This window comes from Motacilla alba, chromosome 3 (genome assembly GCF_015832195.1).
Source record: "Motacilla alba alba isolate MOTALB_02 chromosome 3, Motacilla_alba_V1.0_pri, whole genome shotgun sequence".
NCBI lineage: Eukaryota > Metazoa > Chordata > Aves > Passeriformes > Motacillidae > Motacilla > Motacilla alba.
This window is the reverse complement of record NC_052018.1, coordinates 57,399,236-57,412,482: the sequence shown is the minus strand read 5'-3', so window position 1 is coordinate 57,412,482 and position 13,247 is coordinate 57,399,236. Positions and strand designations below refer to the sequence as shown.

Genomic DNA, 13,247 nt, shown 5'->3' with positions numbered 1-13,247 from the left:
TACTCACAAAAGGTCTAAAATAGTGATTTATTTCTTTACATGCAGATAGGTGCATATATTCTAGAACTATAGGCCTGCTCTTTGCTTTTGTGCTTTGTGGAATAAACATGCAAAGAACAAAAAGAACAAGCTTCCAGCTCGGAAGTACGACTGCAGGGCCCTATGATAAGGCCAAGAACCTTCTCTAATTTCACAAAACTTAGCTCCAGTCAAAGTACATACAACTATCAAATAAGATGCTTACACTGACAGGTAACTTACAAAAAAAAAGCCCTGAAAACAGAAACTACTAATATTTTACAGATCTGAGCATTCAGGATGCTCTCATTCAGCAAACAATCATGAGATTTGCTGACTGTTGTACTGTCTTTGATTATTGTACTCTTTTTCATCAGTAAATAAGAATTGAAGAAAGTTACCCATACTTAGAACCTGTGGGAGAAGCTGAATCTGCTGTCAGCCATTTATTTCAATTATTGAATAATGCTCCATCATCAAAAAAACCAACATCCTCTCAGCTACGCCCCCCCCCCCCCAATAGATTAGGTCTGCTTTTCAAATTTGCTTATTATACAATGGAAACAACATCAAATTTTAGATGGGAATTAAGAAAAACAATCATGCCCTAAACAGTAAGGTCAATTTGACTTTGTTGACATTTTAACTGTGTTGATAGCAATAAGATTTTTTTTCTTAGTCACACAGCTGAATATAGAGAAACATAAAAAATGTAAGGTACGGAACTCCAAAAAAGTCCTTTCTTTCCTGCAATAGTCAGTCCCAAGATGACCAGCTGCCAGGATCTTAATTCTGCCTGAAACATCTCTATCAAATTCTCAATTAAGCCCAGAAAACAAGTATATCCCATAAAGAAGCCAATAATAGAAGCTTATATTGCAAAGAAGACATTCTAATTTCATGCCATCTCTACCAAAAAACCAAAAGAATTAAAAAAATTAACTATTAATAAAATGCTAACTAAAACCATTTTCTAAATCTTAAAACAATGCTGCATATTGCAAGAAAATAATTCACAATTAAATGCATAGTAGAATATCCTTTCCAATTATAATGTGCACAGAAATCTCTCCTTGAGGAGACTGCTGGGTTTCAAGAATGATAATCAGTTTGTACTGCAAAGAAATCAGATATTAAAGTGTTTACAAGCAAAGGATAATACACAAACACACTGATGGCTTGAAATAAAAAGTAAACTCAAATCAAACAGAGTTATATCAGCACAACTTCCAAGCTTCAAAGGGCTGAAGCTGAAAAGTAAGTACTTAACAGTGGAGCACTGCCTGCCAAGTTCAAGAGTTACTCTGTGCAGAGGCTGTGGCAATGACAACTTGACATAATTGGAGCATGTTTTGAAAACTCTCTCTGGTCTGCCTCTTTTCCACAAATAACACCATGAAAACAGGAAAAGAACTCAGAGCAGTCCTTGGACTTGAAGGTGGGAATGTAACCTGGGAAACTGGGCAGTTGGCTGTCAGAGGGCAAGGAAAGAAGAGTCTGAAAAGACACCATGGACCTGCAACAAGTAAACAACCTATCTTTTTATTTTGTCTTTTATTTAGCAGCAAATGCACTAGTGAAGTGCTTATGCTTCAAAGAATTGCCTATCTCACTGTCGGTATCCTGACTGTTGACCAAACATGTTTCTAACCAAACCATAAAATACTACCAGTCAACATTACACCAACACTGGCTTCCAGATCAGAAAAGAGGATGTGTCACTGCCACATGATTCAGCACACAAGCTTACTATACAAACCATAACACCTACTCAAACTCCTCCTGACTTTATGTATTAAAAAAATCCTCTTGCAGATCCCAAAACCATTTACTACTTCAATATCCACAAGTAGTGCAACTACTTCAGCATCCACATAGTTCAGCTTCTTAGATTACTTTCTCCATAACCACTGCAGAATACGTCACTTAGGAAGATGAATTTTCAGTGAAATAGAGATATTTTGAAATCATACAGAGATCTTAAGGCATGATGCAAAGCACATACAGCTTTATGTTACAAAAGATTCATTCATGTAGATGGAAATTACTGATGTGACGAATCATAGAATGGTTTGGGTAAGAAGAATCCTTCAAGGTCAACTAGTTCCTTCTTATGTTAGGGGCCCCAGAGCTAGATGCAGCATTCCAGGTGGGTGCAGCACTCCAGGGCAGAGCAGAGGGGTAGAATTGCTTCCCTTGCCCTGATGGCCACGACACTTTTGATGCTGGACAGTTTGCTCTCCACAAACTTGCGGAGAGTGCACTTGATCCGACTGTCAATGTCAATGACAAAGATGTTAAGCAACACCAGTCCAAGTGCCAACCCCTGAGGAACACCACTTATCACGGTCTACACCTGAACATAGAGCTTCTGACCACAACTATTTTGAGTGCTACCATCCAGCCTTATCTATCAAGTGGTCTACTGGTCTAATCCATGCCTCTCACTTTTAAAGATATGGCTATAGTGCAGGACAGTGTCAAATGACAGTCTCCACATGACCCATTAAAACCAGCTAGCAATTTTCCAGAGGACAATGGGCTGGAACAGAACCACAGCCTGATTTGCAGGCAATGTGAAGATTGTTGGTTTTAAGCACCTGATCAACTGACATTTTTAAAGTCAGGGTCTTTTTGTTTGAGCAGAGGAAGAAAAAAGATGGGAAAGAATGTGGTTCAGTTAATAGAATTTTATTTAGTAATGAGCATAGGAAGATTTCACTGTAAAGCATGAACACAAAGAAAGCACTTAGAACAAGAAGTGATGCATCAGCACCCTAAAATCCAGTAACAGACACTGACCCAAACCATACAAAGCTCTTTGTGCTAAATAAATTGAAAGTAGGTGTTTGTAAACAAGTGTTTCTTATACCACTCATACATGCAAATTTCTTGTGCTTTGCTGATAATTTAAGAGCTATCTGCCTCAAACATTCAGCTGTCCATCTGTTTTCACTGTTATTTGTATTCACAATATCCAAACATTATCCAAACAGGAGGTTACATACAGCTCACTGGAAGGAATCACTTGAGAGTCTATCTTTCAGAGACATGACAGAAAGACTGAGGAAAGCACAAATCCATCAGAGTTAATCTTACAGCCCAGAAATAAAGCACAAATATCAAGTCCCATGAAAATTCCAAAGTTACAGGTTTTTTTTTTTAATGGGAGTAATAATAGTAATAATAATAATAATAAATATTAAATTCCCATTTAAATGCTACTCAAAACCTGCAGAGGTAAAACATAGGAATCATAAGCTAGTCTCAACACAAACTAGTATACAGCCTCAATCTTCAATAAAATACAAACTTAGCTGTGAACATTTCACTTTTATTTTAAGGTAGTATTTCTTCCCTATTTAATAAGGATCACCTTCAAAAACAACCCATCCACGTTGGTGTAACAGATAAGAGCTTTCTATTCATTTTCATGGATCTGAAAGTCTGCAGTTAACTAATTTAGATATTTTAACCACAGCTGTATTGCCCCCTCAAATAGGGCAGTGTTGCAAAGTTGGTATTAGCCATTTTCTTCTCTGGGGGAGGAGAAAGGTCTGCTAAACACAGCCTTCCAGCACACAGGTTTATACAGAAGTTCTCTGTAATGTACTCACATTTATCATAATGATTATGTTGATTTCGTCTAAATATCAGCAGCTGAATTTAGAAACTTTGAGGAGTACATGAAAGAAAAAAGTAACTTTAGGTTGTTTCAGCATGCAAAAACATAGAACTTCATTTTCCAATGAACTTCAACATCCATATGTGGATGAGGGAGACTTTAACCTCCGAGCACTCCTCAAGCCCTCAACATTTGAGAAGGCTGAACTTCACTTACACATCACATGGGAAGTCAAAACTAAAGAGTTCAATACAAACTGACAACAACCATCAGTAATAATGAAAAAGTGTTGCAAAGGTTAAGATAAAGTTAGCTGGATCAGACAGATAGATGGGGAACTCTCTTCACAGTAAGGCCTGCGGCAAAACTACTTACAGCTTTGGTAGATCTGTAAAGAAGGCAGATGGTGCACATCTCACACCTTACTGAGCAGATTCCGTGCAACCACTCTGCAGTTTTCAGAAAAGCCAATGCTGTTAAGACCAGCAGCTAGAGCACATGAAGTTTGTCATTACGAAGGTGGTTTCATTAAGGCAGGCACTAGTACTACATGAAAGTTGAGGAAGATCAGAAGATCAGCAAAATATAACTCTGACTCTTGGGACAAAATGACAAAGAAATGTCCTACTAGCAGAAATTAGGAAGAATTTCTGAAGCTGTATTTCAACAGTGCAAGCATTTAAAAGCATTTTGTCCTCAAAACATTAATACAATTAACCTAATAAAAATTTTTAAAATTATTTACTTAAAGTGTTATGCAGCACTAAAGAACATGACTTCGAGGCATTAAGGGATAACATTCACATCAACAATCACACAAAAGAATATGAACATTACACATTTCTTTCTAGGCTTTCCAGTAGCTCTTGGTGATCTCCTAATACTACATCAGGATGAAAGAAAACAGTAGCATTAAAAGAAAAGCTTAGAGCTGTACTGAAGCTAAACCATAGAGGATTCCCTCTTTTTAAAATGCCTACATGCAGCTGTAATGACCTGTTTTGGACACATTTGCAATATCATTTCCACTTTGCTATGGACTACTAGGCAGCTTCAGACCACCAGGAAAAAATCGTATCATGGCATTACATTCACATACCAAAGTGAAAATATATCTTCAATCAAGCAAAAGAATCAAATATTTTTAATTAAAGTTATTTATTAGGAGTGATAAAGATTTGTGATGTAAATAATCAGCAAAAAATGCCCTCTTTTTTTTCTTGAATGATCAAGGACTTGGATTTTAATGCACTGAATTTAGGGAGTTTCTGGGAAAGTATGGATATGCTTTTAACATTACATTGACACCCTGTCTAACATTAAGTGCAAAAAACATGCCAACAACAAAGAACCAATTAAGAACACAATCTTAATTTACACACCAATAAAATGTGATAAATTATTAATTATTAAATTTAGGTTGGTTTTTTTTCTTTCTGTTATCAGTTCCTATTATTTGGGATATCTAGTTGTCTTGACTTACTTGAAGGCCTGCCTCTTAAAAGATCAAGGGTACAGAAACTCCTTCAAAACATTTTACTGATATGGGAAAATCATTAGCAAATACTTAAATCTTACTTTAAAAAAAAAAAAGTTGCACAGCAACTCCTTTAGGCGATTATTCAAATTACTTGCTAACAAAATTTTTTTAAATCTCAATGCTCCAAAAAAATAGCATCACAGATTTCAAGCCTGCCATCTGAGACATGAACTAAATTTAAGAAATTTTATATTCTTAAATTAACTTATCAGTGGATGTGTTAATTTTTTATTGAAAAAAATAGTTCACTTTCTAACCACTTTACTACCTGATCATAAATTACAATGCTTAGTCACTGAAGCCTCAATACATTCATGATGAAGGAAAGGGTGGTCACTGAATGCACACAACAGGCAGCAAAAGTGCTTGTACAAGGGAGTCATTAAATCTGGTCTAATTTTCCATTATTATTTCCCTTCTTCATGTACATCCAAGTTACATTACTCTTCCTTAAGCAAAATTAGACAGATGTAGAAGAGATTTGGATAAACCAAGGGGAAAGACATGACAGAGGGAAATAAACAAAACAAAACCAATGTTTACTGCTTGCTGAACCTAACTTAGGCTTACTATATGCAATGCTTTCCCATTCATGGCAGTTCCCAAAGAGATTTGTCCTCAACAACCAGAAACTTGCACCAAAGGTACAGATTCATTGCAGATAAGCCTTCATCATGATGAAGCACGCTAAGATCCCATTTTTAATTATTTAACATCTAAATAATTAAAACACTTGGAGAAACACCTTAAGCATATTTAAAAATAGTATTCTCAGATCCTGATAATATTTGAATATATACTGATTTAAAGCATCATTCGCGCTGAAAAATTAAGACTCTGATCTTATGTGAGGTGCAAAATTCTATGGAATCTTGCAAATTAGAGTTGCTAACTTTTGCAACACAAGTTTATTAGGTGCGGAAGGTAAAAGAATGTAGCAAGAAACAAGTCCACAGATGGTTAACAACTTCTGCCACAGCCAAGTTAACTCACCTTCACTTGCACTGAGAAATGTGGATTCAAGAGCAGGTATATGTGATGAAAACACCGTCAACACAACACGATCAGAGAAATAAGCAAAGCAAGCTTGTCCTAAATAAGCAAAGCAAGCTTGTCCTATGGCAGCATGACATTGACTGGAGGGAAAAGGCAGAATAAGGAAACTTAATGAACTTTGATTGCTTGTGAGCTGGACAGGGAACCAATTTTTGTGTCCTTCACATGGAAAAGAAAAGCTGATTTCTAAGATGTTGGCATGTAAAGTAGCAGGACTTGGCAAAATCCCGAGTATGAAAGACAGAAGATAAAATGATCTAACAGTAACCTATCAGCGAATAGCTGAAGATACAGAAAGGGGGGAAAAGTTACAGATTTATAATCAAGACTTTCAACCAAGCAAGACAAAAGCAAATAACTCACCAATTCTTTTCCTCCTTCCTCAGTACCTCTATATGACAGATTCATAATTTTTACAAAATCTCCTGTCAGAGTTATTTATTTAAATACAGGTAGTTATTTCTGTGTTTAGCACGATTTCTAACCCTACTATAACCTGCATTTACAGAGCTTCCTAGAAATGTGCCTACTAAAAGATCTTACTTTAAATATATTTTAGGGAGAAGTTTACTCAAGTTTGAAGGCACACATTCAACTATCTTCAGTTAGGAATAAACAAAGATTTAAATAATTACTCTGTGAAGGTGAAAAATATTTGTTTTAAGGCTTGAATGAAGAAAGAATAATTCAGATTTTAAAAAGGCATTTTTAAAAAATGAGATGTACTTTCAAGAATCCCTGAAACAAAGCAGCTGACACCTCATAGCAACAGCACATTCAAGAACAGCATTTTTGTTGGGAAGAGCATGTTTTAAACAAGTTTATTTCACATATGTCAAATTGTGCATCTATGATGCCTCAAATTAACAGCGCAAAAACATGTTTAAAATGCAACAAGAAGTTAAAAATCAAAACAACAAAACAATGTACTGCAATATTCTTCAGTCACTTGTCCCTAAGCATGTGCTGAAAAACACGCAAAGTTCCAGGGCCCTCCTTATTAGTTTGTCCCTTTTAAGACAGGGCAGCAAAGATACAGCCTATAAAGAAAAATTGCCTAAATCTGCATTGTAAACACCCAAAATCACTTGTCAGTGCCCTAACACAATGATTGTTACATTACAGAAAGTTGGTTCTATAGTTAAGGCAACAGTGAAATGAGCAGTAAAGTAAATGTCACAAACCAGAAGCACTAGTAACTGTCAATAACAGCTTATCATAAAGAATAATCTTCATAGCTGTTTAAAAGGAAAAGAACATGTAGCATAGAGGAATCTTCCAAAGATGTTTTCATTTGGAAGCAAAACCATTTTAATGAGTTCTATTATCCTCAGCCCTCATTTATGCACAACCAAGTCTACTGCTTCTCTATCCATAAGAGTACAACAGCTTACAGACATTGAGGAGCTCAAATCTTGATGCTTCACAAGTCATGAGAAAGCGACCCAGTCCTACAGCACTGCCTTCCTCACAAGCAATTCTATAAGAATAGTCAAGAGAAGAATTGTGGCATAAGGGCAGGGACAAGAACCACTCTACCAGGATTTGCTGCAGAAGAAAACATACTGTGTCACTACAACCTGCATTATTTTCTTTAAGTTATGCAAAATATACACTACATTACACACACATTTACTAAGTTACACACAAGACAAACACTGGACATCAAATTAACCTTATCCAATTTGCATTCTCACTTTTAGCATAAAATGCTGTAAATGCTATGTAGCTGTTTTTAGAGAGGGGGAAATACACTGATAGATCTACTACCCCAAAATAATTCTATGGAACATTTTAGTCTTTCTGTAACCAATAATTTTTAAGTTTGTTGAAACATATCTGGGAGAACTGTATCACAATTAACAGTACTTTCTTCTAAATGTTTTCCCAACTTTAGCAACAAGGTATCATCTTACCTGAGAAACTCTAGCTTGAAAGTTACAGTCTTAATTCAGCAGCTGCTCTGCACTGATAAAGCCCTACACCATGAACAGAGACCCACTGAAGCTGACAACACAATCTTCCTGCAAGACCAAAGGCCTCTTTGCTTCCACAATATGTTACTGCCAATCCACTATTTCCCTGTTTAACACCCCTCAAAACATTTTGACATGCATATGCAAAACAGAGAGGGGGAAATTACCATCAGTGCATGCTTTGAGATTACGATATGGAGCACTTCTATTTTACTTTCCTCTTCCTATACAACTATTGCTGTATACTAACTGCAATGATTTTAGCTTTGTCATCATCATTTGCAATGCCCTGAACAGTTTCCATGTGTTGAAAAACTGTCATTGTCTTCTGCAACAAAGAAACTGGTTTTGCCTTCAGGTTCTGAGTGCCATAGACTATTCTGGCAGTAATTGCTTTTTGGATGTATTTTGGAGTTTAACACTGATTCTTACGTCAGAAAGTTTTTCTCTGCTGTGTAAGAGAACAGTATTTCACTAAAACAGTATTTCTAGCCCTTTCAGTTGCAGAACAAAACAAAACAAATATACTGCAACACTTGTAACTAGAAAAGTTATTATCAATTTATTAAACAGAATTTTGACAATGAAACTCTACAATAATTTGTAGTTTTTACAGGGAAGCTGAAAGTCATTTCAGCATGTCTTATTCTGCTGGATTTAATAGTTTTCAAAGGAAAATACTGAGAAAGACCAGAGAAACAGATGATCTAGCATAAGCAGAGAAAAGGAGAAAACAACAAGGGTGATTCTCCTATGACACTAGAATACCGAGGAGGCCACACAGCTGAACTTGTCTGTGGTGTTGTAGTATCACTAAAATAGAGACAACTGTCATAATACAGGCTCCAGATCTACATCCTTTTACATCTAGGACACGAACTTGAGAAGAAGAAGGGAAAAGGCCAGGAGCAGAGAAGAGAGATACTATAAGTATATCTGAGAGAGGTAAATTCTATTCTAATATGAAAACTGGAAGATTCGAATACAGAAGGTGCTGTCTCTCCGTCCTCTCAGGACCTGCAGACTTCAGGATGTACTGAAGTACATCGGCGAAGAAGCGCCCGCCCAACACCTTCCGCGTTCAGCACGGGGACAGCACAAACCCTCGGCGAGCACAAGGGTGCGCCCAGCGCCGGGCAGCCACCGCACAGCTCGGCTGTCACAGCACGAGTCCGCAACCACGACAGCTCCTCTCCTCTCCCCGCGGTCCCAGCCCACCCCTCCGAGCGGAGCCACTCGGGACCCCGCCGGGGAGCGGGGAGGAGGGACTGCTGCCGCACGCCCCTTTCACCCAACACCAACAGCCGCGGCCTCTTCGGCGCGATTCCCAAACCCGGGCGGCTCCCGCTGCGTTGTTCAGCCCGGGCCTGAAAGACCGGAGGGCGCCCGCCGACACCACCGGTCCCGCCGGCCGAAGCGAACCAGCCGGGCGCCGATCCCGGTGCGTGCGGGGGATCACGGGCCCTCCGGCACTGCCGCCGCGGCCCCGCCTCAGCTCGCACACGGCAGACGGGAACGAGGCGGCGGGAACGGGGCCGGCGAGGGGGGGACGCGGCGAGTAGGGAACAGCCACGGCCGCCGCACGGCGCTTCCCCTCCGGGACCGCCATCGGCGCCACCCCGCCCGCCGCACTGCCTCCCGCAACAACAGCCCGGCCCGCCCTGCGACACCGGCCGCCGCCCGGACACACACCCCCCCCGCCCGAGCACCCCGGCACGCACGGACACACCCCCGGTCGGACATAGAGACACGCACCGACAGACACGGACGGACAACACGGACACACGCGGCCGGGCGCCGGTGCCGCTCCCCGTGACAGCTGGCGGCGGGTCGGGCGGGCGCCGCGGGAGCGCGCGGTCGCTAACGGTCACCGGGCGGCCGGTAACGGCCGGCCCGCAGCCCAGGGGCCCCGCCCGCCCGCGCCCCCGCCCCGGGACTCACTGCGGAGGTTGTGGATGAGCTCGGAGTGGCTGGCGCCGCCCGACTTCCAGGCCATCGCTAGGCACACTCTGCGGAGCAGGTACAGAGCCGCCTTCAGCGCCGCGACTGCGCACAGCAGCTTCCCCAGGAAGGACACAACCTCCAGCGCCGACACAGGCGCCGCCTCCTCGCCGCCTCCTCCCGCGGCCGCCGCCGCTGCGGCTGCCGCGCGCTCGCCGAGGGGAGGGGCCACGCGCCCACCGCCCCGCGCGCCCGACATGCCCCGGCCGCCGCCGCCGCCGCTCCGCCGGCCGCCGCCGTGCCCCCCCGCGCATGCGCGCCCACCGCGCCCAGGGGCGCGCGTGGGGGGATCCTCGCGCGCCGGGGCGGGGATGCACAGCGGCTGCTCCCGGCCCGCGCGTTTTGTTGCCGGGGCCCCGGATCCCGCGCTGGCGGCGAGACCGCAGCCCTGTCCTCCCCTCAGAAACGGCGGCGGGGCGGAACGTGTCTGGGGGCGCGGGTATGTGAACTTAGGAGCCGTGTTAATGAATGAGATAGCGAAACGGCGCCTCGGTGCGCACGCACTTTCCCCCCCGTCCCGGCCTTAGCCACTCCCGTGACACAAGTCGGTACACGCCGGGTACCGGAGAAGGCGGTGTCGGGGCGGGCGAGCCCCATCACGGTAGCTGCGCCGCCAGCTCGGGCTCCGGCCCAGCGCGCGACCCGCCGCCCTTGCGACGGAGCCAATTAGCGGCGTCTCCCGGCGCGGTGTTTTGCATGGGGCGCGCCTATTGGCCGCGGCCAGCCCGCGCGGGCCAGGCCTACGTGTTGGAGGCTGCCATTGGTCAGGTGGCGCGGGAGCTGCGTGTCCCGTGCGTGTCCCGCGCGTGTCCACGGCAGGCCACGGTGAGGGGACGGGGCCGGGCGGGTGCGACCTGGAATGTTGAATTTCCTGGAATTTCCATCCATGGAAACAACACGAGAATGGCAGCGGGTGGAAGGATATGAAGAGTTGGCACAGCCGTACATTGGCTAAAGGCCGCCAAAATACCGATGTTTCACAGGAGCATCTACCGGTGCAATGCCGATGACGTAGGACAAAGTTACAAATTAAAATTCCTTTTAAGAGGTGCCCAGGACAATAGCTCAGAATTTTGCAAATGTCAATGGGCCTTGTGTCCCAGCATAGGTCCATGATGAAGTAACAGTCTTAAGGGAAAAGTTTTAGCACCTTCAGATCTTCCCACAGCCTGTAACATAACCAGGAAAACCAGAGAATTCACTTTCTACCATCGTGTAGTATTTCTCCCGGCTCTGAAACTCCTTTATGATTAATTTTGCTGCCAATATTCATTTGCCACCTGTTATTTATACACGTTTCTGTATATACTGTCAGTACTGTGACTTCTGCACTTGTGCTACCTTCTGACCCTGCAAATGGACTTCACACACCTGGGAATAGTTGTGCAGCATTTCCTTCCTTAACCAGGCACACTGACACAGGTATTTCATCTACATGGTACCAGACAGCACATTTTTCAGTGCTTGGCTTTTAAAACCTGAGAACAGTGATACATAACTATAGATAGGTTGGCCCTATCAATAGTATATTGTATAAACATTGAGGAAAATAAGATGTCGTCCAGCAGATACACAGCCTAGGATACCCCCATGGGAGATTACACACATTGTATCTTCTGTGAGAGAGCCCATCTTGGCTGGGAGTGTTGAACCTGTTCCATCTTCACACAACACATCTATTTCATGCTGGTTCAGGTGAAGAGGTGAAGGTGGGAATCTGCTTCTCTTCTTTGCAGTCAGTCCAGGGCAAATCTGACAGTTGCTCAATGCATATACCAGATCCCATCCATAGACTTCCCATCTGGTTCTTTTAATCCTGGAGACAGATCTACTGCTTCATTCTGTGCTCTCCATCTAACAACTTCTAAGTGTGATCTTGCAGCTGCAGTCCATGTGAGGTTCCCAGCCTGTCCCAGAATATAAAAGGTCTCCCTGATACACCCAGTGGGCTGAGACAGAAGGAAAGAAACCATGGAGTGAGAGGAATTCCCAAAGGGCAGCAAGTACAGACAACAGACAGACATTGTAAAAGTACAGTACAGAAATACTTCATTGTTTTAAATGCAAAAGACATTTTCTGTTGTCAGATGCAAGCAAACTGCATTGCTGTCACATATCGAGGTTGCTGCCAAGAAAATAGCTGGCCCTTGTTTAAAAGCATTCCAGGGATACTTACCCCCTTGGGAGACCAAAACCACAACAGAAACCATTTACATACAAGCTGATGCTGCTTACCAGGACCAGCTTGAATTAGGCTTAGGCTTGTCACAGAGCACCAGGAGCAAGCCCGCATTTCTCTCTAAGGAGTTTGCAGTCTTGCCCAGTCGCTTTCTGACTGAGTGTACCTATTTGCCATGTTCTTGACATGGGTATTCAGAGAATGAAAACAAGTGTGGGCCTTCCTTAACAATATCTGGGGTGTCTTGGATGGATACCAGGCATGTGTGAAGGAAACAGCTCTTGGCTTGGCAGGCTTCCAGGAGCTCTATGACAAGCCAAGTTGCCTCGAAGGGCCCTGGGAAACTAACATGCACCAATAGCAGCAGGATGCACCCATTTAAGCAGTAAACAAATGCAGGAGTCCCTAACTCTTTCCACAATCCCAGGCCATGAGTACATTTTAAAAACCTATCAAGAGCACATCCGTTGAGACTAAACTAAAAGCAACATAGACATTCTTTACCAGTGTAAAATACGAGCAGAAATAATAATTGTTTTCTGGCCATCATCATTCATGTGGAACCTCACAATTTGCTCTGATACTCAGGATTTCTGTATCCTATGCCCTCTCACTTGTCCAAATCAGTTTGAGCACCTTGGTCCCTGGATATCCACTGTCAGTTTCAGGCACCTCCATTTTCCACATGTAGAGCCATTTCCCTGGACTCTCCAGGGAGCTGCTGCATGGATGGTCCTCTTATAGAAAAGGCACAGGAATGCCAGCAGCCAGAGTGGGCCACCATAGGATTGTTCTGACACGAAGATCCCACTAACGGTAAGCACATCGTCTCTTCTTCCTTCGCTGCACATT

General features: G+C 43.0%; 1 protein-coding gene across 4 annotated transcripts in view; it reads right to left on the bottom strand.

The window, feature by feature from the left end:
• PCMT1 (protein-L-isoaspartate (D-aspartate) O-methyltransferase) overlaps nucleotides 1-10,380 on the bottom strand; it is a 36,120-nt gene extending 25,740 nt beyond the window's left edge. The window contains exon 1 of one of the 4 annotated variants that reach the window (XM_038131636.1): nucleotides 10,157-10,380. In XM_038131636.1, coding sequence (XP_037987564.1) covers nucleotides 10,157-10,211 — 55 coding nt within the window. In that variant the 5' untranslated portion in view covers nucleotides 10,212-10,380. Of the gene's footprint in view, nucleotides 1-9,970; nucleotides 10,122-10,156 lie in introns of those variants that run through there. The other 3 variants (XM_038131634.1, XM_038131635.1, XM_038131637.1) reach the window with 3 other exon arrangements.
• Nucleotides 10,381-13,247: the final 2,867 nt, after the last annotated feature.